The sequence below is a fragment of the Asterias rubens genome, chromosome 11, assembly GCF_902459465.1.
Source record: "Asterias rubens chromosome 11, eAstRub1.3, whole genome shotgun sequence".
NCBI classification, from domain to species: Eukaryota; Metazoa; Echinodermata; class Asteroidea; order Forcipulatida; family Asteriidae; genus Asterias; species Asterias rubens.
The window spans coordinates 14,397,182-14,424,730 of NC_047072.1; the positions used below are offsets into that span (position 1 = coordinate 14,397,182).

A 27,549-nucleotide genomic window follows, 5' to 3' on the forward strand; every position below is an offset into this window, starting at 1 on the left:
TCACAGGTAGTTATTTTATGCATGTGTTGAGATACACCAACTGTGAACGCTGGTCTTTGACAATTACCAATATTGTCCACTTCCTTTAAATGTTAGGCTACATGAGTAATCCAGGCCAATGTATTTCAGAACAACTGAGTGAGATGAAACAACAGAATCATAAAAACTCGGCAGCCTCACTGTCGTGTCACTGATACGCGCTGTTGGTAGTAAAACAGTTGTAAACGTTGGGCTATTAATATGGCATTTTTCTTTGAAATTCTTTATTGCATACTCTGAAGCCACACCACTAGCACTACATCATTGACATAGTACATGTACGTGTCAGAGTGCAGTTATTAATTGCAAAATAATTGTAAGAGGCTTATTGGTAAAAACAGAAAGAAGTCAGTCCATAAAGTCGGGTCCTTCGTCATGTTCTGCAACTTGTAAGTAAGTCAGTATTTAACGTTCTATCTAGGGCATATCTTGTATGTTGACAACGAACGAAATTACAACCTTAGACAAATTAGTTTAATTTAAAATAAAATAAAATTTTGAAGTTATAAATGCCGTTGAAACACTCTGAAAACTTACCAAAAGTTTCAATTGTATGACCATGATGAGTCATCACTAACTGAGACTTAGTAAAGTTCTACAACAAGCTTTCCAAATCCAGGTCACAAAAATGTGTTTTCTTCCTAGTCCTGCAAGCAAACTCAGCAGATGACAAGTATGTCTTCCCGGCAGTCTTCACAAGCATTCTCTCTAGCTAGCAGCATTGACCCGACTGAGCAGAACTTTGAGGTGCAATTTTTCCTCCATGAGCAGACGATAATCTGAGAAGGTGACAAATTCAATGGATGAGCAGACGATAATGTGAAAAAGTGACAAACTGAGCACGCGCCGAACAATTAGTGAACAAAATATTTTGATACCGCCCTCTATTGATTGTGTGTGAGGGATCGTCTGCAAAAGAAACAGTGCCTGTCCTCTTTCGTACTTCTTGCCCTCTGCGGAAAGACAGGGACCAGTCTAAACAACTTGTGGCACTGTTGTTTGTAGCTTGGACCTTGGATTTTCTCGAGATGGGTCAAAATTGCAACATTGTTGACGCTGGTTTCTCTTCATGCCCTTGTTTCGTTTCTAATTTGAATATGAACAGTACAGCCAACATGGAATAACACAGGGTGAGACAAGTATTTTTTTAAAGAGTATTTAATTGAATATTATTCAGATCATTGATTGACATTATTTTGATGATGACATGTCAAATTACATTGATGAACGATGTTGTGGGTCGGGGTGGGGCGGGGGGGGGGGGGGGTCCTCTAGTCTTGTCCCTAGCCCCACTTGTGTGGCCAAGGCTAGCTGAATCCTTAGCCACACGTCCACACCATTTCCTCATGCAGCTAAGAAATAACCAAAATTAAAAAAATTCTGGTTCGTAGGGGAGGCGCCAGATTTTTTTTTATTTTGGTTATTTCTTAGCTGCATGAGGAAATGGTGTGGACGTGTGGCTAAGGATTCAGCTAGCCTTGGCCACACAAGTGGGGCTATCTTGTCCCATGCAGCGACCCGTTGTGTTAAACCATGGAGATAGGCTGACGTGATAGAACCTACCTCCATGGTTATAAACTAGACCTGAGATGACTTGTATGCATATCGATAGCAAATATCATGTGTCATGTTTTAAAAAAAGATTTGACATCGAAAGTACATTGTCTAATGTCTGGCATCCCAGCTAGGCCCCGGGTTTAACTTTAAAGGACAAGATTCTAAATATAAAATTTAAAGATGCTAAAGTAAAACATTCAGTATCTTTGCAACCAAAGGGCAAAGGGCACCCTCAACAATATTTTAGTTAAACTCAAAGTAAAAACTTTTAATTACAGACATGTTGTACAAGTATAAAACTTTGGGTGAATGCCAAAAAGTTCCAATTTGAATTTGTTAGTTATGCTTTAACCAAAATTTAGTTTCTATGCTTTTTGAATTGATGACTGAAAAGAGTTTCCCCATCATAATTAATAGCACATTGTTCATAGGAAATGTTTTTGCATCATAAGTCTTTTTCTCAATTGTTTTTAAAGTTGTTTTTATATATAAAAAAATAGGGCTGTAATATTAAAATATATTTTCCTTTTTGAAAATTGCAGGTAACATCCTTTTGCAATTATGGAGGCCCAGTAGCCTTTGGTAGCATTGTTAGGCTACACTTGGCTTGGTTTGAGCTTGGGATTCAAGTAGAAGTTAACAACCAGGCTCAGATCAACTCTCCTCAACACTGGTTGCTTAAAGTTTGCTGACACTGCTTCTCTAGGACCCCAAGATGCAAATACATCAACAGGTTCCTTCATCTCAAGAATCCAGCTACACATTTTTCCTGTTGTTAAATCCAACAATTTAACAGCTCATCAAAAACCTGTAAAAGGAAAAAAAAATCAAAAGTCATGACGAATACCAAGTTGGACAGCGACTGCACGCCACGCTGTCGCTCTACAAAGTGCGCAGCTAACTTGATCTCTGTAATAACACGAGGGACAACTCATCAGATCAAGTGTTACTTCAACACCTGCCAGAATGCCTCGCATGTGTCTGACAGGTTTGGCCGCAACGCCTTGCACATGGCAGCATCTTGCGGCAAGTTTGAGATTGTGGATTGGTTGTTGTTGGAGAAGCATGCAAGTCTTAGTGCCGAGGATCTGGAGTCAGGTTGGACGGCACTGCATCGCAGTATCTTCCATGGGCAGGTCATAGCTGCAGTTTACCTCATTCATGTAAGTACCAAACAAAAAGGGGAGATTCCATTAATCCTGTACATACTGACATACTATACCCACATATCTGGAACTATGGAACAACATAATGTGATTTAAGTATCAAAAGCTAAAGCGCAAGGTTTTCCCTGTGTTGTTTTCATCTTGGTAAGAGAATGTGTCATTGTTCCTTTTTTGTAGCATGGAGCCAGCTTGGAGAAACACGACAATGAGAACCTGACAGCTCTAGAACTTGCCATGAAGGATCACCCTAAGTATGCACAGTATGATCTGCATGGCCCTAGCCAGGTGTATACATGGGGAAGCAATGCTAACTTCACCTTGGGCCATGGTAGAGGACAGAGTCGAAGCCAGCCAGATATTGTGGACCAGCTAAAGAAAGATGAGCAGAGCATCAAACAAGTGAGGGTTTTGTTCTCCCATCAAATCCACCTGTTTTTCACCATCTGAAGACTCGCAGACTCATATTTGTAAAGTGTCATGCAGAGCTAGTGAGTGAACCGGGCCTAAATACTGGGCCCAGTTTCAGAGAGCTGCTTAAACAGAAAAAAGTGCTTAACAATTTTCTGCTAAGCAAACCTGAGCAGGATACCAGTCAAAAATGGTACATTTGAAATGGTATTTTGGCTGGTAACCTTATTCTGGTAAGCATTATTTTGTCGTGCGTAGCAAATATTTGTCCCTAAGCGTCTTTATGAAATTTGCCCTCCTTTCCCTGGTATCATGGTCGAACAGGAAGAGGAAAAAATGCTCACAAATTTACATTTCAATTGAATTCCACCAAACATTACACACTTCCACTGTTTGTCTTGTAGGCAGTGATGTGTAAATTCCACACAGTGTTTCTGAGCCAGTGTGGTAGGGTCTATACCTGTGGACTTGGACAAGGAGGACGTCTTGGTCATAACAATGAGGAGGTTTGTCTGAAACCACACCCTGTGAATGCTATGGAGAAGAAGGTGTGTGAAACTGTAGCTGCAGCAAGAGACCACACTATGTTCCTGTTGGATGAGTAAGCAGCAACAATAATAATATAATAATATAATTATAATAACCAGTTTTTATATAGCGCTTTTTATTATAGGGCATCCAACATTATGACCCCTGGTCAATGGGCCATTTAATTCATTCCTATCTTAACTCCCTGGGGAGTAAACAGCTTGCTTAACAAATATGCGCTACTAAGCTAAATTAATCACAAAAACCATTTCTGCCCTCACAGGTACCCATTTACCCCTGGGTGGAGAGAAGCAATTATAGTTAAGTGTCTTTCTTAGGGACACAAGTGTCACGACCGGGACTCAAACCCATACTCTGCTGAACAGAAACACCAGAGCTTTAGTTTGGTCCATTTGGCCACGACACTGTCTTTTATTTCCTTGAGATCCTTAAACTATTGTATCCATCAATGAAAGGTTAACATTTCCTTTACAAAATTTCCTGTCAAATATGCTTTAAAATGGAGGTTGGCCCGCATCAATTTTTTTTTCTTCAAAATATTACTATCAATTGGAATCAGTAATAGTCTTCAAAAGTGTTACATTCTTGATCTGGTCTTTATTATTTTGAATATTCTCTTTCCTAGTGGTACAGTTTACTCCTGTGGTCAGAATAGCCACCATCAGCTTGGCCATTCCTCACTGGGTGTTAAGGCTCTCACACCAAAACTCATCTCTAGTAAACAGCTTAAGAATAAGAGCATTGTAGGTGTGGCTGCAGGGCGTTTCCATTCAGTCATGTACACCAAGGAGGCTCTGTTTACCTTTGGATTGAATGCTGGACAACTTGGTGAGAAAAAATTTACTTTCAGTGTTTTGGTTTCATGTAAATTTTATTACGGCAATTGCAATTATGTTATATAGTTTTACTTTGTACACATGGCCATCAAACCAATCTATCCTCAACAATCACATCTGGACCCTATGTTATGGCTTTGCTTCTGTAAGTGAAAAGTCTATGCTTAAATTGTTGGTATGCTTAGCATAAGTGTATTTCAAAGGTTACACAGGACTTTATGCTTATATTTCATTCTTCAAGTCCTAAGCATTCTTGGCTTAAACAGCTAGCTTACAAATCAGTGCTAACCTTGCATAAGCAGAGAAAAATGCCAAATCTGCAGTAAGCAGAGCCATAACATTGCTATCTGATGTTCTATTGACCCGTTGCACCAACATCACAAGCAGCTGCTGTCTGCTGTCTCACCATTTTGCTGCAGGGCCTAAAATGTGCACTACACTGTATAGCCCATGAGGACATAGACTGCCTGCGCAATAATCCTTTGATCAACAAATACTTGCGTCTTAGTCCCTGACTCTCTTTCATTCCACATACAGGGCATGTCAAAGGTGAGAAGTACATTGTCTTCCCACGTCATGTAACCACCCTGCATCATGACAAAGTGCATCTGATTCATGTTACAACAAGTGATGCTGCAACAGTGTGTGCAACATTAGCAGGAGACATCTATGTACTGAATGAGTACCAATGTCGTAAAGTTGCATCCAAGTAAGATATTTCCTATTCCCTCTTGATGAGTATAACCCATTGATACTGGTAACTTGTAATGTACCACCCATGGTATAATATCAGAATTAGTCAGGCCTCAAAATAACCTACACAGCACCCACAGCAATTGCCGTGGTGCCCTGTGCTTTTGCTGTGTTGCCCTGTGTTTAAGGTTCCTGTACAAATTTACACTTTCCTTATAGAAGTGCCCCTTGTCAGAGGGAAATTGCTGTGCCCCTCAAGAGCAAAATTCAATGCCTGATGGGTTCCATGTTTGTCAAGACATAGAGTTGAACAAAAGAGGGTTCAGGATTGGAGGCCGTTACACACTTGCATGTGTGTGGGCCATGCACAACTCTCAACCATTGAGAGATAGGTCTTTCTTTGACCTTCGTCAGGGCACTGTTTGAGCTTGTGATTAAATTGTAAGAACCATTTAAGTGTTTTGTGTGTGGTTTTTGTTTTTGTTTTAGTAGTCAATTTTAAGGATTGCATTTGTATTTTTGATTTGCAGACAGCTGAATTTGCTGAAGGTTGTTGCCTGTGGAGGATCATTGGATTCTGATCTTGGTGAAGGATCAATAGAGAAACATGGAGGGACTGAGCTGATCTTATTAGTCCTCAATCAAAGTGGATTGGTAAGGACATTATTTTTATTTTATTTTATTTTATTTTATTTTATACAACGTCCAACAGCGCAAGCGCCAATGACAGGATTGATAAAAATATTACGATTAAACATTATAAAAACATTATAAAAACATTATAAAACATTAAGTTTCTGAAGGATGATTGAAGTCATCAAAATTATGGCTTAAAAAAAAACAAGCAACAGCCACAGCCACTTATTCTGACTTGACCATTGAATCCAGAGACTGGAAAGCCTCTGAGTGATTTGCCTGTTTTGGTGGATTTTTTTGGCAGAACTCCTGGAAAGTACTGAGTATACAATTAGGTTCAAAAACAATTCTATAATTCTATGGTTTATGGTAAATCTCTCTTACTTTTCTAAGCAAGGTACATTGAATGCAAATGCAATGTTATAATCTTGAAACTCAATCTTTTCCGGACTGAAGACCTTGACTTGGTGAAGTCAAAAATTTGCTAATCGTCGGCTCAGTGCTATAAGTTTGTTAATTTCAATTTCTTACTCAATAATAATCAAAAGGTCAATTAGTGAAAAATGAACAGTTCAAAAGAAAACAATTCAAAATCCAGAAGTGCATATTTTCCTTTAAACTGAATGTTTCTTTTGCCAAAAGTTACTTTGGAGACTACTGGTTATCACTAAACTGCAAGCCCATTATGTTAAGTCCACACAATATAATAGCTCTTCATTCACATTTGTTCCTCCCATGGTAGGTGCACAGTTGGCGATCTAGCAGCCGTACCCTCAAACGTTGTATGTGGAACCGTAAACGTCAAGTCTACATGTCTGACATCGCACTGAGTAGTCAAGGAGTCCTCTTCTGCACAGAGGATGGAGAAGCTTTCTCTGGGAGGTTCCTCTTAAAAAAGAAACTAACATCTCCAAGCAATACCAAAGGTAAATTTTGCTTTAGCGAAAAACATGTGATGTTTCACCTTTTGTTGTAAATTGAGTGGATTTATTTATTAAGTTTATTTTGTTACACATCCAACACTGTAGGCGCCATTAACAGGTTTGTTAACTTTAAGATGTTGGAGGAAACCCCAATAGGGAAAAAGTGCATGCAATCAGGTAGGGACTGATTCTACTTGCAAGGCTTTGGTCTGAAGTGGGATTGGAACCTGGGTCCACAGAGGTGAAAGGCTGGGAAAGAACCACTGAGCCAACCTGATATTAATAATAGTATTAATACTAATAACATGCATTTATATAGCGCTTGGTACGACTTGAAGATTTAGAAGGCAATATAGTCAGCATTTACAGATACTCTGTTTGGTTAACTAGATCACAGGGCTAACAATGGGAGACTTTCTGGGACGATAGAGGGCAGCAGACTTACTGGGTAAATCCATTGTTCTCAGAATTATGCGCATGTTCAGAACTACGTAAACAATGGAAATTTACCCGGTATGTCTGCTGCCACCTAGCGTTGGAAAGTCTCCTATTATCAACATCTCTGTTGAATACAGAAATTCTCCTAGGGGCAGTGTATATATTAAACAATCCAATCGATCTGTTAACTATTGGTATTTTACACAAACTATGTTACAGATACAACTCAGCATACCGTCACCCCCCAGCACCCTGCCTCTCCCCCACCCATGGGGGAGACAATATCACCTTTTAAAGATTGGTCTGGAAATCCTGAAGAGACGGAGCGTGTTAGTCTAAATAGACTCCCTGTAGTACACAGAGCTACACGGGTAGCATGTGAACCTAATGGCTTGAACTTTGCCGTCATCCAAGCGGACCCTAAAGCCAGGTAAGGATTTCAAGAATATCCTGGAGAGTTTGGAGACCATCTTGAAGTTTCAACCACATTTTTTTTTATGTCAAAGCCACTGTAAGATATTGTGAGATGATTGGATGGTATTCTTGCCATTCAAAGTTTCAAATCCTACTCATTTATCCCCTATTAGCAAATTTTTCTTTTGTTCACTCTTTACGAGGATGTACAGATATATAATTCATCAATTAATTTGAAGAATTTGTTGGTATTCGGAAACCAAAAGCAATAAAGAAGTCCCTTGGCATCAAGGGTACACACCGCACGAAGCTCTTGATAACATCCAGTGAGTTGATCAACAATCTCAAGCATGTTCAAACCAAGTATGGCGCAGCTTTGCATTAAAATAAAAGTGTACATTTTTGCACTGTGTAGGTATATTCACCATCATATGGCAGGCTGGCATATAGTGATGTACAGTTCTGGCATTAATCTGTGTTTTTTTTTTTTTTTTATTACTTGTACTATTGATTTTGCAATAAAGAAATAAATGTTATCAAAATTGAATTTCATTTCATTTAAAAAACAGTGGATTGTATTGATTGTATTGATTGTATTGACTGTATTGATTGTATTGATTGTATTGATTGTATTGATTGTATTGATTGTATTGATTGTATTGATTGTATTGATTGTATTGATTGTATTGATTGTATTGATTGTATTGATTGTATTGATTGTATTGATTGTATTGATTGTATTGATTGTATTGATTGTATTATTGTATTATTGTATTGATTGTATTGCTTGTGTTACAGTTTAACTGAGGTACCCATGGTAGGGCCATCTGTGATAGTCAAGCATATGTCCCAGCTATTGGCAGAGGGAGATCCAACTGACCCTATACATGATGTCATTATTAAGGTTAGTAGAAAAACAGGTTTAAATTTTGTAAATATCATAAACGCTGTGAAACTGTAGGTAAAACGTGTTAATAACCTTCAGGTAGGAACACTTTAGGACTTTGACTAGTGAACGAAACAAATTGCATAGGCCCTTTAACACTCAAAATAAAATAAAAAAATCCACAGGACCAGAGGATTTTGAGCTTCTAATTTCTACCTGAACATATTTTGTTATGAAGTTGAGAGTAACGCAAAGCAAAAAGGTTGTTTTAATTTGTAGTTTGGTAGCTGAATGAATGGAAGCGTTTGGAATGAAAAACTTGTACACTTAATTTTCCTATTTGTAAAATGTTAAAAGTGTTTGTATTAAGAAAAATAGAAGTTCTTCCTGTGGCCCCCTAACTAAGACTGGCTTTTAGCTTTGTAGATGGGCAACTTGCATAACAGGAAAAGGTGTTTAAAGGCAAAAAAACAAGCTAATAGAACTTAATTAGTTTATTTAGAATTAATCATAGTCTTCAACAGGTATGTCTTATGTCCGTGGTATCACAGGTTGGTCACAAGACGATAGCAGCTCACAAATATATCCTAGCACTACGCAGTGATTACTTCCGCTGCCTCTTCCTTCAAACTCCGCCCTCTAACACCACACCAAGCAACACCATGGCAGTCCTCCCTGATGAAGTACACAACGTCTCAGACAAAACTGACTTCCAGACTCTGACTCATCTTCTCCAATACATCTACACAGATACATGCGATGTATTCAACCCAGGCTACGGTCATCACACACCAGGGGTGTCATTAACTTCATCAGATTTCAATGTCAGTGATGACTTTGGCAACTTGACTCTGAATGACCACAACAGGAACAGATCTGCATTTGGAGTTTACAGAGAAGAAAGGGAGAAAGGCGGCAGGAAGGATGGACGGAAGGATAGGGGGAAGAAAACAAAGAAAGGAGGGAAGAAGTCTGATGAGATTGATGCCATGATTCCAGTGAGGAATTTGATTGAAGTAGCTAAGAAGTTTGGTGTTGGATCCCTAGTAAAAAGGTAATAGAAATAATTTCCTCATTAGATATCATTACTTATGAAGTTGTGGTGGATTTTTCCCGGTGGAAAAGGTTAGCAGGGAATTTTTGCTTCTGCGCGTGCGTACTCCATGTAATTACGCATTCTACGCTTACAAGGCTAGCACAGAAATTTGGCACTTGATGATCGTAAGCTCAGAATTTGGCGGTAAGCAGAGCCATGAATTTAGGCCTGGGGCCAATTTCATAGAGCTGCTTAAAAAATTTGCTTAAGCACGAAAATAGCTCGCTTATTTTACACATGTTACTGGCCAAAATTTCATGCAATATACATTGCTTGTGACTGGTATTTAGCTGTTGTTTACTTAGCATACCAATTGAGTGGAGTCTGATTTTACTAAGCAAGGATTTGTTTGCTTAAGCAAAATTGGGTGCCTAAGCAGCTCTATGAAATTGGGCCCTGGTAGTGAACAAGTATATATCCTCTGAGAAAGCTCACTTTGTAGTGAGTACCATACATACACACAAAGTGTCACTTCATTGGCGTGTTACAGGCATGAACTAAAAGCTGAAGAATAGATAAAATTGAACTGGTTTTAAAACCTACAAATTCATGAACAATTTTTGTCATCAAAATTAAAATTGAAGTTTAAAAATATTTTATTTGAACATTTTAATGTAACATTCTATGAAGGTTGGATCAGGTCAAATACAGAGATGGTCGCCTGCAGAATTTCCGACCAAGCTCAAAGAGGCTTGGTTTCAACCGACGGCAACTCTCGCAGTTGGTTGATGTGGTGCTCTCTTCTGAAGAAGGAATCCTATTCCCATGTCATAAGTGTATACTGGTTGCCAGACTTGAGTATTTCCAGGGCATGTTAGGATCAGGCTGGATTGAGGTGAGAGATTAAGGACGTGTCCGAAACGGCGACCTCGGCTACAGCTACGGCTAGATCAACGCGTTCTGCCAGTGTTGAAGAATAATAGGCAGGCGCGCATGATCTAGCCGTAGCTTTAGCTGAAATTGCCCTTTCGGCCTTAGTCTGGGACTCTGTGAATTGACAGATAATGCTGTGGGTCCAATTTCGTAATGCGGAACAACTTTTTGCTAAGCACAGTTTGTTCTCTCACAGAACTCGGGAAAGATACATGCTGCTAACACATAGGATTTGAACTGCCTCTAGCCACAGTGCATAAATTATTGCATGTATCAGAAAGTGTATAAGATAGTGTGATAATGGCTTCAGGCAAAATTTCATCAAACTGTTTAGCAGGTGCCTGGTAACTCGTCTTTCTTAGGTAAGCAATTAAGTTGTTAAGCAAGTTTACCTGCTTAAACAACTTAATTGCTTACCTAAGAAAGACGAGTTACCAGGCACAGGAAGTGCCATCTAGGGCTCTGTGGGTGTATTAAGGCAAAACTATAAATATTTGAAAATAAAGTTACTATATTTTTTCTATAGGCCTCGTCAAGTGACCCATTGAAGATGCCCATTCCTTCAGCCATGTTGTCTATTATACTGGAGTATATCTACACTAATGATGCACCGATGGTTAGATCATGTACTGATATAGAGTTACTGTGTAACACACTGACATTGTCTGATCAGCTGCTCATTGGTCGACTCAAGGAGATATGCGAGGTGGCTCTTGTTGATCTAAGTAAGTACAACATTAGACTGGTCCCCCGTCGAAGACAGGCACTGTCTAAGACAGGCACTGGTCTTACAGACCCAATTATATCGATGGGTAAACATGCAGTGATGTAAGCTTTCCATATCTGTTGCATAATGTTTGTATATGTGTACATGTACAGGCACGTTTTATATGTATACATGTACAAGTGAATTGACTGCGAATCTCCATGTGAAATGGATGTGAGGTCAAAGGTTCATTCGGCAGAATCCTGGCAAGCACTCTAGGTGGGTATCTGCCATTAATCACGGAGTCTCTAAGTGTGACATCAGATGTTGAGGCTAGTACAACATTGTTTATAGACCTTATGCACATGACATTATTTGAGTAGGGAACCCTCGATTGCTGGACCCAATTTCGTGGCTTGAGAATCGGCGCTTAAGGAAGCATATTTTATGGGATAGCGGCAAATTTTGGCTTCTGCGCGTGCGTACTCCACGTAACTAGGCATTCTACGCAGAAATTTGACGCTTGCACATAAGGGGGGAATCGTGATCGTAAGCGCAGAATTTGGCGGTAAGCAGAGCCATGAAATGGAGCCATGGTCAAAAGAAAGTAGCTCATTGGGAAATCATGCTGTGCGTAGCTGTGTGTTTCTTCACTGTTGTAACTCTATAGTGTCCAAATCAGACGATAGGTTTCACAACTACTCCTAAAGTCAGAGTTTATTTTTAACTATTGAACAGTTTCCCTGAGGAATGTGGCTGAGCTTCTTGAGTTTGCATCTCTCCATCGAGCTGAGCAACTCCAAAAGACTTGTCATCAGTATATTGGTCTGAACTTACCATGTTTACTGGAAGCGAGGGCGCTGGAGGTACTGAGCAATGATGTACTGCTGCAACTCACAAAGACTTATAAAGAAATGGTGAGTGGCAACCAAAAATATGTATATTTCCATTTTAGCAGTGAGTGAAGGAGTTCTCTATCATTATAACAAAGTTGTCCTCATGTTTTGAACCCAGCAGTGTCTTTAATGTCTGTCTTCAATGTCTCAATAGCTTTTAAGAAAGACTCTGCTAGAAAGACTCTTCTAGCGTGCATACGTTTAAACATTTTGGGCATTTGTATCACAGGTCCTTTTTTAGTCGCTAACCAGTTTGCAACAGCTTAATATATTTTCATCTTAATTTTTCTTCTTATTCAATATGCATTAAGCCACAAACTATTTCTCATTTTTTTACTGAAGGAAAAAATAGAAAGTAGGTTAATTCTCAAGTTGTTTTCCCCCAAAGTTAAGCAAGCATCAGTTGTTCTGTAATTCCCAAATCATCTAATTAGAATAGTTGTTTGAATTTTAGGTTTACTAAAATTGCTTAATACATTTTTATTATTTTGGCATGTAGGTTCCATGTTCTCTTGACAACTCCAGTGAAGTTGCCGAGACATTGTTGGTCGACTCTTATAATATCAATTGATTTGAAGAAACTGTCGATCTGATTGTATTCCAGATTCCATCCATGCCTTATCGCATTATCACTCCATACCAAGACGCACCAGACATCACTTACATACAAGAGGAACCATCCATAAACAACAACAGCTCCACTAATGTCAAAGATCAAGAGGTAAGTGATATGATCACTTTCGACCAAGGGAACTTTGACGAGATCATCAGAAAGGCGAAAGCGAGGAGGAAAATCGGACGAAGAACGAGCACTGGCAAGAGGAAGAGTTTATCCTTCAGCAATTCCAAAGATAACTTGGATGTTGCGGCACTACCTGATGTGATTCCCAGAACTGGTGCCATGGAAACAGACGACTTACTGAAAGAGATGGACCTTAGTGAAGATGGCGACAGCCTCTTGAAACACAGCTCAATACCTTCTTCGTCAGACTCATTCCAAGACGGTGTCTCCAAAACAGAACAGAAAGAAACTCCGGAATCCAACATGGATGCATTACAAACGAGCACTCCTGAACTTCAGACAGGAGTTACACGGAGCCCAGAGGGGCAGTGGGTGAGGAAAGAAAGGTCAGAGGTCATAACTGTCAAGCGAACAACAAGCTTTTCAATGGACTTTGATGAGAACCAGCAGAAGGGATGGCAGAGGTATGAGACACATTTTCAGTTCTTAATATTCAATAATAATAACAATAATAAAACAGCATTTGTAGGATAGTGCATGCTGGATCATAGATCCCTCGATGCATTTTTCAATTTAAAAATGCTGTGTTTTATTTTATTGTTATCAAGTGGTTTATTGATAAAAACATAAAATTGCAGCCCAAAATGGCTGAATTACATGATGTTGCCGATATTTACAAAGATACACTACAGACAAAAGTAACAGGTCAGTTATCAAAAAGATTAAAAATGTAAAACACTAAAATTTACTTCAGAAAAGAAAAATACTTGACATATTTCAAAACCTTTTCAGAAAAGTGACAAGCTGAGAAACATATAATCAATACACTAGAAAACTAAATAAAAATAAACAGACCAGTTACATACGAGCTAGAACACAAATGGGTACTTTCTATACGGACGATTTTGAAAACAAAGAAAAATACAAGCTTAAAAATACTATTTGTTATGTAAACAGACCCGATGAATCCAGGATACCCAATACCAAAATGAGATTTGACAGTAAGAAAGTTTAGTCCCATTCTAGTTATTGCAGTGATCATAAAGTTACCAATGGGAGTCAATACAATAAAAAGCTCTCCAGCTGCAGAAAAAAACATTACTTAAAGCTTTCATGGTGACGAGTTGGTACAAGTATTAAAGAATGAAACACAGTGTGTGAGTCAAGTGACTTTAGCCTTGGCTATGACTGTGGGCTGCTGAGGCAATGTTAAAGAAAACAGAATTAGCTGTTGCAAACAACTTACCAACCAAATGGACCGATAGTATAAATGCAAAAAATAGTTAATGGCCTGACCCTAGCAGAGTTTCGACCCTAGCAGAGTCTTTCTCGAAGGCTAAATGACAACACAACAAATTCTTTCTCGAAGGCTAAAAGACAACACAACAAACTTGTTTGTTGTGTTGTCATTTAGCCTTCGAGAAAGACTCTGCTTATTAACTACATATTAGTTTGATTTTGCTGGACTAAGGACTACACCAGTAAACTTAATATGCTGAGCGTGGGATTAAGCATACCACCATTGTTAGAGTGCAACAGTCTTTGTTTTGAGTGACCATTTTGTTAGAATGAGAAATGATCCCAGAAAATTACTTCAAGAGTTAGAAATTTAATCAAAGCTTTTCTACTATTACGCATGCTGTCCACTACTCCATTTTTGGGGTGAACAAGGGAAAATTTACTAGAATGGGATTTGAACTTGCGACCACTGGATTACTGTACCAGCACTCTTGAATTTAAATTTACCCCGTCAGTTTCCTTTCTGGTTTGTTTCTTTTCCATGTAAAATAACTTTGTATTTGGTATGATTTTCTCAGTCCTAGTATGCCAGATGTGACTGGAGTAGACCTCCGCACCATCATGCAATCAGAGGCATCCTTATCAACGTCTCCCCGGAAGATCCCCTCCTCCCAAAGAGTCAACGCACATGTAGCTAAGAAGTCACAGAAACAACGCAAGAAGGATTCAGAAAGGGCAGCAGATAGTGTGACATCACCAACCATTCCATCTCCCATTGAGGAAAAGAAATCAGTGTGCCCATGGTGAGTGGTTGCTTTATGACGATGCAGTAAAATCATCTTGTAGTAACCATACATGTTTTAAAACCTTATCAGCCACAGTCAATCCAAATCCTTCAGCTAGTTGATTGTCATCAATTTCATGGATTTGCTTACAGTCAGGGACAAATTTGTGCTTGTAGGATAAGCATATTCTTGCTTAAAGTAAGCATGATGTCTCTATCTCACGTGTAGAGCATTGAATGTCTATTTATCATGCTATTGTGACTTTTGCAAAGAAGATCCATTAAATTAAATTGTATTCTGAGATGGTTTTCTCTTCTACTTGTTATTCAGGGGGCGTACACCCGTCAGTTCCTCATCCTCGACATCATTTAGAGAACTACAGGTAGAACAGCAAAAACTCAAAGGAAGTGCCTCATCAGTAACCATGGCAACATCACCACCTTCAAAGTCCAGGAAAGTTGCCCAACAGTTCAGGTAAATACATGTATTTAGTTTGTGTGTGTGTGTGTGTGGGGGGGGGGGGGTCATTCAAGAATTTGGGACGGTGTTCAAATTTTATCATTTAATGTTAACCCAACCATGACACACAAGCAAATTACAGACAAATTTTAGGACTGTTACAACAAAATTGCTGGATTAGTTTCAATCTAAAGGCTCACTAGTTATATAATTGTTAATGACATCACATTTTCAGCCAAGTTAGGTTTTCATACAGGCTTAAGTACCACAGAAATATTTTAATCTAGCAGCAGTGATTTCTTGTGACAGGATTTAGACTAAATCCTGTCAAGAAATCACTGCTGCTTATTAAGCCCAAGATTCATTTGCTCAAAATGGATGATACTGAATTTGATTTTTTTTTTACAAAGACAATGATTTAATATGGAAATGGTACCTTCTTATTCCAAAAAGTTTACTATGAATTCTCAATAAAATAAAATAAAATTATAATATGTAGCAGTAAATACAAACAACAAGTAAGTTGCATAACATGTTACCCATAAATGGTGATGAGGTTTGGTTTGGGTTTAATACACTTTTAGGTGTTAAAAATTGATTGGCCTATAGGATAATTAATCAATTCTAGAATTGTTGCCCAATATGGCTAGTTCATTCAAAACTAATTGAAATCCTGGATCCACCCTTGACAGAATAATGTCGATATGGCATAGATTATTTCATAATCAATTTAGACACAAAAATTGGATTTTGTATTTTGGATTTCAAAATCAAAATCAAAATCCTATAGGATTATAACTAATCCATTCTAGAATTGTGCAGTAGAAAAATATAGGCCTAATGGCTTGTTCATTTAAAAACAAATTGAAATCTTGGATCCACCCTTGACAGAGAATAAAGTTGATATGGCATACATTATTTCATAATCAATTTATCTTGCCCTGGTAGCCCACCCCCCCCCCCCCCCCCCCTCTGTACAGTAGAAGCCTTTTTTTTTTTTTGAAAGAAAATCTGTCAAAAAATGGCTGTCATTCTTAAACCATTTTAAAATAAACAAATAAATGAAAATGAATCATAAAACTAAAGTAAATATCAACAACTAAGCAGACCAGTAAATACAAACGAATAACAAAATAGTGTTTGATAGTGATAAAATAATACACAAAAACATAATACAATGCAGTCACCTCTAACTGATATAAACAAACAATGATATAAACACCAAATTAATTCAACTAATAATTCTAGCTAAGTTACTCTTATAAAAACAACAGCAAAGGTACATATTGGTGCTTGGGTAAAAAACAAATAGTACTATATTTATAACACTCCTTCCACGGAGTTTGCTTTTTTATTGTTTCGAGCGCCTCACATAAAATATGTCTTATTTTTATTAGGAAGCTGTACAAAAACATTGCACTGTATGATGAGTAGCAAACACTGTATATTAAGCACTGTATACTCAAGTACTTTCCCAAGTTCTGTTAAAATAATCCACAGGCAAATCACTCCGGTGGGTTCAAACCCATGACCTTTACACTGCTAGAGCAGATGTCTTACCACTAGACCACTGAGCTAGCCCAGTAGCTAGAGGCAGTTTGAATCCTATGTGTTGGCAAATCACTATGGTGGGATTCAAACCCATGACCTTTACACTGCTAGAGCAGATGTCTTTCCACTAGACCACTGAGCTAGCCCAGTGGCTAGAGACAGTTTGAATCCTATGTGTTGGCAAATCACTCCGGTGGGATTCAAACCCATGACCTTTACACTGCTAGAGCAGATGTCTTACCACTTGACCACTGAGCTAGCCCAGTGGCTAGAGGCAGTTTGAATCCTATGTGTTGGCAAATCACTCCGGTGGGATTCAAACCCATGACCTTTACACTGCTAGAGCAGATGTCTTACCACTTGACCACTGAGCTAGCCCAGTGGCTAGAGGCAGTTTGAATCCTATGTGTTGGCAAATCACTCCGGTGGGATTCAAACCCATGACCTTTACACTGCTAGAGCAGATGGCTTACCACTAGACCACTGAGCTAGCCCAGTGGCTAGAGACAGTTTGAATCCTATGTGTTGGCAAATCACTCCGGTGGGATTCAAACCCATGACCTTTACACTGCTAGAGCAGATGTCTTACCACTAGACCACTGAGCTAGCCCAGTGGCTAGAGACAGTTTGAATCCTATGTGTTGGCAAATCACTCCGGTGGGGTTCAAACCCATGACCTTTACACTGCTAGAGCAGATGTCTTACCACTAGACCACTGAGCTAGCCCAGTGGCTAGAGGCAGTTTGAATCCTATGTGTTGGCAAATCACTCCGGTGGGATTCAAACCCATGACCTTTACACTGCTAGAGCAGATGTCTTACCACTTGACCACTGAGCTAGCCCAGTGGCTAGAGGCAGTTTGAATCCTATGTGTTGGCAAATCACTCCGGTGGGATTCAAACCCATGACCTTTACACTGCTAGAGCAGATGTCTTACCACTAGACCACTGAGCTAGCCCAGTGGCTAGAGGCAGTTTGAATCCTATGTGTTGGCAAATCACTCCGGTGGGATTCAAACCCATGACCTTTACACTGCTAGAGCAGATGGCTTACCACTAGACCACTGAGCTAGCCCAGTGGCTAGAGACAGTTTGAATCCTATGTGTTGGCAAATCACTCCGGTGGGATTCAAACCCATGACCTTTACACTGCTAGAGCAGATGTCTTACCACTAGACCGCTGAGCTAGCCCAGTGGCTAGAGACAGTTTGAATCCTATGTGTTGGCAAATCACTCCGGTGGGATTCAAACCCATGACCTTTACACTGCTAGAGCAGATGTCTTACCACTAGACCACTGAGCTAGCCCAGTGGCTAGAGGCAGTTTGAATCCTATGTGTTGGCAAATCACTCCGGTGGGATTCAAACCCATGACCTTTACACTGCTAGAGCAGATGTCTTACCACTAGACCACTGAACTAGCCCAGTGGCTAGAGACAGTTTGAATCCTATGTGTTGGCAAATCACTCCGGTGGGGTTCAAACCCATGACCTTTACACTGCTAGAGCAGATGTCTTACCACTAGACCACTGAGCTAGCCCAGTGGCTAGAGGCAGTTTGAATCCTATGTGTTGGCAAATCACTCCGGTGGGGTTCAAACCCATGACCTTTACACTGCTAGAGCAGATGTCTTACCACTAGACCACTGAGCTAGCCCAGTGGCTAGAGGCAGTTTGAATCCTATGTGTTGGCAAATCACTCCGGTGGGATTCAAACCCATGACCTTTACACTGCTAGAGCAGATGTCTTACCACTAGACCGCTGAGCTAGCCCAGTGGCTAGAGGCAGTTTGAATCCTATGTGTTGGCAAATCACTCCGGTGGGATTCAAACCCATGACCTTTACACTGCTAGAGCAGATGTCTTACCACTAGACCACTGAGCTAGCCCAGTGGCTTGAGGCACTTAAAACCATGTGAGTAAGCAGAAAGTACTGCAATGATTAAATAGTGCTAGTATTTCATTGTGGATAAAGGCAATACTTTGAGTTGGTTCTAACATTTGATGTTGAATTTGAGCAGTTGCTCCTAAGCATTATTGTTTGGTAGGCACCATTCTACAGCTCTTTCAAATGCACTCATAATTGTCAAGGATCTTGCAAGGTGGTTATACTGAAATGGCACAAGTTTGTTCAGTTCATTGCGGAAATCACGCACTTTCATTCTGTTGTACGTCTTCACATCATTAAATGACAGCTTCTTATCATCAGGCTTTGATCCAACTGCTCCTGTCATGAAGTTGACTATAAGATAAGCCACAAACATTGGAGTATCATGGCAATGAGCTATATCGGAATTAGTGGCGTCATTCATTTGAACGTAGACTTCTTTTGAGTGAGCTCCCCAGGTTGAAGATGCTGTGACGATAACTGAGAATCTGTTCTCGGTGTTGAGTAGTGGTTTAAATCTCAGAAGAATTGTTGGAAAGCCAACAAAATCAGCAAGGACAGATGTGAAGATCCTGTCATAGTTTGGCATCTTAAGAGATTTATGTACCGATGGAAAGTCCAAGCTGTCTGCCACAGAAATTTGGACGTGAAGTCTTCCTTGCTGGATGAAATGTTTGACTTTCTGTATGAGGTTTGTGATGTAGTTATGGTACATCACTATTGGGGATGAGCAGGATCTGGTCTCGGACTCCCTCACTCTCTGGCAATCCCATGCAAAAAAATGATCTAAGTCCATTCTAAGACAGTACATGAATGAGCGATCTTTTAGCATTCTTAGGTCATCTTTCAGATAGTAGTAACCAGGCTCAGTGAGTGTTGGGTTGTCAAATGGCATATCTGCTTCGTTTGCCGCCATTGGGAGAAACAGACCGTCATCGAACCACTTTAGAATGTATGGCTGTTGGACTTTTGTTAAGCGGCTGACGTAGACTTTTTTGCTGCTTTTTTCTTCTTCCCAGCATGCCTTTCGTCTTGCTCTATTATTTACGGAGGTTGGTTTCCCTTGTTGGCATTCTAGTGATCTCCATTTGTCCCAAACTTGACTCATGACTGCAAGATCTTTACCTTGAACTTTGACCAACCCTTGAGTGACCTCTGTGAGACTTTGAGGGGTCATCTGAATGAGCTCATCCAAGCTGGTCTTGATCAGGTCATACTCTTTCTTTGTAATGTGAACTGAGTACCAGATGGTAGTCAGACTGCTCTCAATTCCCTCAGTGTCTGCAAACCGAACCAACATAAAGAGAAACAAGACATTCCTTGCCATGACAAAAGGATCAAAGTCATTGAGAGTGATGTAAAGACTTCCTCGATACTTGGCTGGCAGGGAAGCTACCGTCAGCACAGTGTTACTCAAAGTCCCAGATGCAACAGAGAGAACATGGTAGTCTCTCACTAAGTCTTTCTTACTAACCACCTCAGACCATTCATTATTATCAAGCTGAAGGAAATCAACAGCAGGAAAGATACTCATGTAGTATGGTGACTTAGCATAGTACCATGGCATAACTAGCCTGGATGGATCAAATGTTTTGTTCATGACTGCAAACTTCTTGGCCATTGACTTGATGGTAGCTTTGGCAAGGTTACATTCTGATTTGTGATTGGGCCAATCGCGGAGCTGACACTCCCTGTTGCAGTACCACCCATCAAAGGAAAATTGATTTGAAACAGAATGCCATTTAAGATTCTTTGGGCCTTTAGGCCTTTTCACACTATCCAAAATCTCACGGTCGGAACCGGTTCCGAACCGGAGATTTTGTTCAACCCGTTTCACACTGTAACAATTTCAATCTGCCTCCGATCCGGGAAGCATGCTCTAGCCGGATCGAAATCAACCCTGGCAGGGACCAGGGTTGAAAATCTCAATCCGGATTGAAATTACATTTTTCGTTATACGGTTCACGCATTAGCCGGTTCACGTAAAAGACCAGTGTGAATGTTGCTTATCTTTGATCCGTGTCGAAAAGAAGCGAGGCTGAACCGGAGAGGACCGGGGTAGGTTTCAATGCGGTTCGAAATGGAGGTAGTATGAAAAGACCTTTTGAGCTCGGGGAAAGCTCGCTAATCACGCCTTAATTTTGGGTAAAAACCAAAAAAGTATTCTTTGACACAGAGCTAATGGTTTTATACAGGATTTGTTATACCAATGAAATAGTCGTAGACAGCGTTCATGTTTTGTGTGATCAACCATTTACATGAAATAACAAACCTCTTTGGCTGAATCCGTTGTGAGTCAGGAGAAAATAGTAGAAAACCACACACAATATTCAGCATGCAAACACAACTGAAATCGCCTGCAACATCCAAAAGGCATTTTGCTGTTTAGCTGAATTTGTACATTATTTCAGCGCCTATAATGTATGTTTGTTAGAAGCAAGATATACCATGGTGGTAGTACCAGACTCATGTTTGCATGCATTAATGTGCTACAAATTTTGCTATACCCTACCTTGTGTGCATGCTACTTAAACAGAAGGTACACGTTTGGTAATTACTCAAAACAAATATTAACTTAAAAACGGACTTGGTAACGAGCATTGGAGAGCTGATGATAGTATAAAACATTGTGGGAAACGACTCCCTCTAAAGTAATGTAGTTTTTGAGAAAGGGATGATTTCTCACTAAAATAATAAAATACTTATATCTGAAAGCACACAAATTCGTCCAACAAGGGTGTTTTTTCTTTCATCATTTTCTCGCAACTTTGATGACCAATTAAAGGAACACGTTGCCTTGGATCGGTCGAGTTGGTCCTTTAAAAGCGTGTTGTAACCGTTTGTTATAAAATGCATATGGTTGGAAAGATGTTGTAAAAGTAGAAAACAGTGATCTACACAAATATGCCTCGAAATTGCGTGCTTTTCTGTTTACCTCGTACAATAACACGGTCGGCCATTTATGGGAGTCAAAATGTTGACTTTCATAAATGGTTGGCCGTGCTAGTTTGCGTGTAAAAAGAAAACCGTACAGTTTTGAGTGATACTTTTAAAACATCTTTCTAACCATATGCATTTTATAACAAACGGTTTCAAACGCTTTTTATAGACCAACTCGTCCGATCCAAGGCAACGTGTTCCTTTAATCCCAAATTTTCACAGGTTTGTTAATTAATAATAATAATAATAATAATAATTTTATGCTTATGATGGGATACACCAAGTGACAACACTGGTCTTTGACAATTACCAAACGTGTACAGTGCCTTTAGATATATGCCTCGTCAGCTTGAGTTCTGATTACTCACCCTTTTAAAATATTGTTTATAAAATCCCTGACATATATTATTAAAATTATTGTATCAGTCTGTTTTTAATTGGTTTTCCCAATAGAAATAAAGGACTATATGAGGTAATTTCATAGTCTGGATTAACTCTTGCCACACAACAGTAAGCTCAACAGAAGTGATTTTGTGTACAAAAGGTTTGTTGACTGCAACAAAGCCCATAATTGTAGTAAGTAGGCTCTGAGTGTAAGTTTTAAGTGTTGAATATCATGCCTACTTCTCAAGAAATATATCCTCCTCTTACCAGTTTTCACGCTATTATGCCTTTTTCTTTGAATTGGGAAAAAAATAATGAAGCCATGTATCAACCAATGCCCTAATTATCTTTATTTGTTAATATGAAGTATGCAAACATATATTAAAACTTGATGGACATTGACATGTTCACACTACACACCGATCTTCGATGACTTCAACTGGCCCCATTTGTTTTGAGTTTTTCCTGTTTTCATGGCAAACAAGAAAGTATGGTTTCCCGTTGAAGCCATACATGGAAGAAACATCTGCAGTGACTAAAAGTGTTCTTTGAGACTCTGTGTATGACTCTATAGCCAGCAGTTGACTTCGTTTATTCAAAATATTTTTTAATGACATTTTAAAAATTACCATGGTAATTTGCAAAAAATAACAAAAATAAATAATTTAATAAAAAGTGAATAATTATTGGCTTTAAAATCTGATTTTTATTTAGTTTTTTTCCCTTTTTTTTCTTAAAAGTTATAATAAAGCGTATAAATAAACAGTGATAATTGAATCAACAAGCTGATGTTTAAATTTTAATATTAATAACAATATTGATATGAGGGTAAAAAAATAAAAATCTCCAAAAATATTAGAAAATGATATAAGGCACATAGCTTCTTTAAGCCTCTGTATTTTTTTCCAGAGTGCTCAGCAAAACATTCAGTCACATGATTTTGATCATCATGAATTGTGAATTGAAATAGTGTGTGATGAAACAATTTTTTTAATAGCTTAGAATGGGTGCCAGTCAGAAGCCATGCAACATTAGGCTGCTGCATAACCACATCCACATTTAACAAACAACCTGCAGGGTGGCAGTTGTACAGGGGGCACCTTAAAGGGTTTGGTTACTTTTTGCATCTTTTTGTAACACAAAGCACAATGTCCACAAATTTACATTAAACTTACATGGTTTGAAGATAATGGGAGTAGAAAGCTTCCCTTAAAAATATTACTTGCTAAGGTGCCAAGGTTTTGAGAAATGAGTAAACCAATGTCACATAAATAGTTATTCAGCTCAGGAGACGAACATTATTTTAGCATGTTGCGTATTTACCAGTACTAACTAGATAAATTGTTTGTCTGAAGTGCTGTTTAATGCAAGGAGTTAACATGCACCATAGGGAGGTGGGGGAGAAAAGAAAAACAAAACATAAAATGAGAAGAATAAATAAATAAATACACAAATAAATAAATTCAAAAAATTCAAGATTACACTAATCACTTATGTGCACAAATCACTTATAAAACTTTTTCTTTTTTAAATCAAGTATTTTCAATAATATTTTAAATCTTTAGGTGATTGTAGTGCGTTTGTTTAAAACCCAAAACCCAATTAATACAATTTTTTGGAAACTTTTTTTTGTGTGCAAACGTCTTATAATGCCAATTTTGTGTTAAAAGTCATAATTTTTCATTGCAGTTTTGGAATTGTAACTCACACCAGGCAAGCCTCGGAGTCTGATCACATCACATCAGATGTTGCAAGCCCTCTTGAGGCCATTCATGTGGAGGTGCCTGAAAAGTAAGATATAATGTTTCATGAAATGTCCTTGGGTGGATTTCACAAAGAGTTAAGACTAGTCTTATCTCGAGTTAAGACGAGTTACTCGTCCTAACTTAGGACGAGTCCTAGCCTAACTCTTTGTGAAATCGACCCCTGAGGTCAGAAGTAGGTTTTGGGGTGGGGGTTGTGGTCATGCCCATAAACGTGTGAGGGGGGAAAAGTTTGCACTTTGAAAGCTCTCACCGTTTGAAAACGCATCAGATTTGCAGTCCATAACACTGATAATGAAGTTTGGACCTGTGGGATATTGAACATTTTGTTGACCTTTTCTTCATCAGTCCATGGATTCTTGGCGCCAGCTCTCCTCCAGCCAGTCAAGTCAGCTTCTCTGAGATTATCAAGAAAGAAAATGAGCAGCAAGAATCACTTACTAAGACACTCAAGAAACCATTCTCACTCATTCAGGTAAAACATTTCACTCATTACTGCCATTTTGTTGCTTACTTTTTCTCATTTTGTTTGGCTTTTGGCAACTAAAACGGATGTATGACGTCGCAATTACAGGCAGGTCAACTGCGATTGATTCCTGCCCTTATGGAAAACATTGCAGAAGTAGGATCTTTTCTACTTTTGCTACTATTGGTCTTTTTCTGACTGCAACTGATGCCGATCATCTTAACTTCATTTGTACTCGGGTCCTAAACAATCAGGGACTGATACAATTCAGAAGGTCAAGCTCAAGTGCTGCATCATCCTGAAGTGTCAGTTTCCTACAATCTTTGATATGGAAAGGTTTGCGGTAACGCCAAAATGATTATCTCTAATTAGTTGGGGTGGTTCTGATAAGAGCCGTTTATTTCAACTCTCTGACCAGCAGTGTACATGCGCAGTGACGCACTCGCTTGAACGACTCATTTGAAAGTCTAATCAACCATTGGTACCTCGTATCAACACTTACATTGCCTTCCACCTTTTCGCTATAATGTCACTGGCTCCCTTCCATCTTTACACATGTTAGCATGGAACAGGCTATCGGGACCACAGAAGAAACCAAGGTCATGAGGCTGGTTCCAAATGGTCAACCACAGTAGTCAACCAATGGTTGACCAGCCTGGGTTCAGTCAAAATAGTCAACCTTTAGTTAACCATGGTGCACACTCGAACTTGCTCTTTGTGTCGCTGCTGCAGGGTCAACCTTAGGGCAGTTTAAGGACCACATTTTGGTTTTGTTGCTCCAACCCACCTTGAAGTACTACTTCTGTTCTTGTTTTAATGGCTCTAATAAATATTAATAGTACTTTATATTGCTTCGATATGATAGATTGAAGAGAAGGCTTTGGAAGAACTACGTGCCTTTTACCGCACCCAGGACAACATGGATGAGTTCATCACTGTAGAGAGAGCCTCTAAAGTCATTGCTACTCCCCTATGGAAGAAAGATCAAGACAATAGCTGACAAGTTTTATACACAACTATAGTAATGTTTTTGGGTGGACAGTCAAAACGAGCTCACCTTGGTAACGGAAGTTGACAACTAGCTCTCGAGGCAAAGCTGAAGGAACTAGTTTGTCAACTTCCAATACTTTGGGAGCTCATATCAATGGTCAATTCTAAATAAACAATAAACTGGACATCCATTGTAGCTACAGAACTTGGCTCCCATACTGTAACTATTGATTTTGTGTTTAAAAAAAGCCAGACATCAATTTTGTCCGTTTCTCTTTTTTCAAGAACAATGTATGTATGACATACAGGGGCGTTGCCAGGGTATATTCTTTAGGAGAGGTGTTGAAGCCACTTTGGTGACCGACAATTATTTTCAGGGGGTTGTATTGATTGTATCATAAAATAAAAAACAAATTTGTTTTGTTAATATTACATTTGAAACTTGACTGTTTGCGCGTATTATTTGTTTACTTCTTTGCCAAGCAGCGATTTTAACTTTGAAATTTATACTGCACTTTTTGAATAACATTCCATGAATTGGGAGGGCTTCAGGGTCCATTAACCTAAAGGTGCTAAGCAAAGATTCTACAGAACAATGATGCTATTAATGATGTCTAATATTTGCAGTTCAGTTTTTATGCTGTGATGACTATTGTGAATACACCTGTTATCTATCTATCTATCTATCTATCTATCTATCTATCTATCTATGCTAAGCAGAACTATCTGATCTCTTGGCCAGTCAGCCAATGGATGTAAATGTATATTGGTTGAAATTGCTCCTTATTAGTTTATGCTAAGCACATAAAGTTGTTTACCACTTTACACTGGATGATGTCTTTCTCAAACAAGCTTTTTCAAACTGAACAATATGCCCATTTAAGTTTTTTAAAGAACGTCTGAATGTTCTCTTTTTGTTACATTCATTTGACTGCCTGACTCTTATCTGAAGACCAGGCGTACGCCCTCGGACAATCTATTGTGTAGCATGTACAGACATAACCGGCATGAACATACCCTGCTAAGCTTCATTTCACCTTCACAAGGGGGGATAAAGGGTACTGGAATTCATGCTTGAAATCTCCCTTTACCATGGAATATTATGTACTCCCTGATTCCAAACTTTTGTTGTACAAACAAGGATTGGGAGAGATCTATAGACTGCCACCTTTGTTTATCATTGTATTCGGGATATGGGAGGCATGTCATAGATTACCATGGCCAATCAGCCTTGGCTTATACAGCAATGTTTTGGGCTACTCGTAGTTAGACATGGCAGTATTTCTAGTTTTAAAAAAATGACAAAAATCTGGGGCATTTTATGAAGATGTCAGGGTTTGTTTTTACAACGATATTCTCAACCTTGGAAAGTCTGAAAAGTAAAATATTACCGACATGAAGTGGTTAAAGAATAATGCTTTTGGGTCTTACTCGGGTTACTAATATTTTTATAAAATGTTTATGAATCAAAATTAGTGCCTTGCACAAAATAAGCCTTCAAAAATTTGTGTGGGGTCATCCAACGTAAATTTGTGTGGGGTCATCCAACACAAATTTTCCTGTGGGGAGACAGACTGTTGAGTTGTCTATTTTGACCAGTCTACTTAGGGTGTTTTATTGTGTATAAGATTATTGTTAGACTAACTAATTCAAAAAAACAGTTATGAAACATCTCTGAAAGAGAAGAGAAGACAATAAGAACTTTGTGAAATGAATGGATCTCTGCTCTATTTAGTTTTTTTTCTTCAGTTGCTTAAATCTTTACAATGAACTTAATATATGTCTTATATTGTATACAAAAAAAATGTTTCTTTAAATTATATACAAAAGGTTATCAACCATTTTGAGATGTGTTTACTATCCTATAACATTTAAATTTTGACGAATCAAGTTTATAATGAATTGAATTGAATCTTTAAAGTCATATCCCCTGCTGAAATTTCAGTACTTGTCATGATTGAATATGGCACCCAGCTGATTTTCCTTTTAGTTCAGTACTGTGAGATATTCTGTCAGCTTTTTCTCTTGCACTTTGGAACTCCAAACTTATATCCAGCTTTCCATCATTTTGCAATCTATTGCAGTTAAGAAATCCTAGCCCTCAACTTTCACTGATTCTGCAGGTATTTTACCTTTTTAAAATGTGTTTTCAACAAGAAGAAAAAAAGCACACATAAAAACCCCACAAGAGATTACTTTTGTGAATGTTATATAGCAATGACCTCAGTT

At 38.8% G+C, this 27,549-nt stretch overlaps 1 protein-coding gene across 1 annotated transcript; it reads left to right on the plus strand.

Annotated features, from left to right (window-relative positions):
- The first annotated feature begins 1,044 nt into the window (after positions 1-1,044).
- Positions 1,045-25,693, plus strand: LOC117296894 (inhibitor of Bruton tyrosine kinase-like). Its single transcript, XM_033780000.1, has 20 exons — positions 1,045-1,169; positions 2,139-2,759; positions 2,940-3,161; positions 3,575-3,771; positions 4,345-4,547; positions 5,093-5,264; positions 5,779-5,902; positions 6,627-6,810; positions 7,465-7,675; positions 8,458-8,563; positions 9,097-9,599; positions 10,272-10,476; positions 11,041-11,239; positions 11,959-12,137; positions 12,721-13,322; positions 14,676-14,900; positions 15,213-15,356; positions 23,791-23,892; positions 24,213-24,339; positions 25,196-25,693. Exons 2-20 carry the CDS (start codon positions 2,433-2,435, stop codon positions 25,328-25,330), a joined length of 4,167 nt encoding a protein of 1,388 aa, XP_033635891.1. The 5' UTR covers positions 1,045-1,169; positions 2,139-2,432; the 3' UTR covers positions 25,331-25,693.
- The last annotated feature ends 1,856 nt before the right edge of the window (positions 25,694-27,549 follow it).

Excerpts from the sequence above, each read along its gene's own strand:
- LOC117296894 (XM_033780000.1), top strand. The coding sequence starts at position 2,433 with ATGACGAATACCAAGTTGGACAGCGACTGCACGCCACGCTGTCGCTCT. Across the intron at positions 7,676-8,457 it reads CAAGCGGACCCTAAAGCCAG|TTTAACTGAGGTACCCATGG; the intron begins GTAAGGATTTCA and ends CTTGTGTTACAG. Across the intron at positions 9,600-10,271 it reads GTTGGATCCCTAGTAAAAAG|GTTGGATCAGGTCAAATACA; the intron begins GTAATAGAAATA and ends CATTCTATGAAG.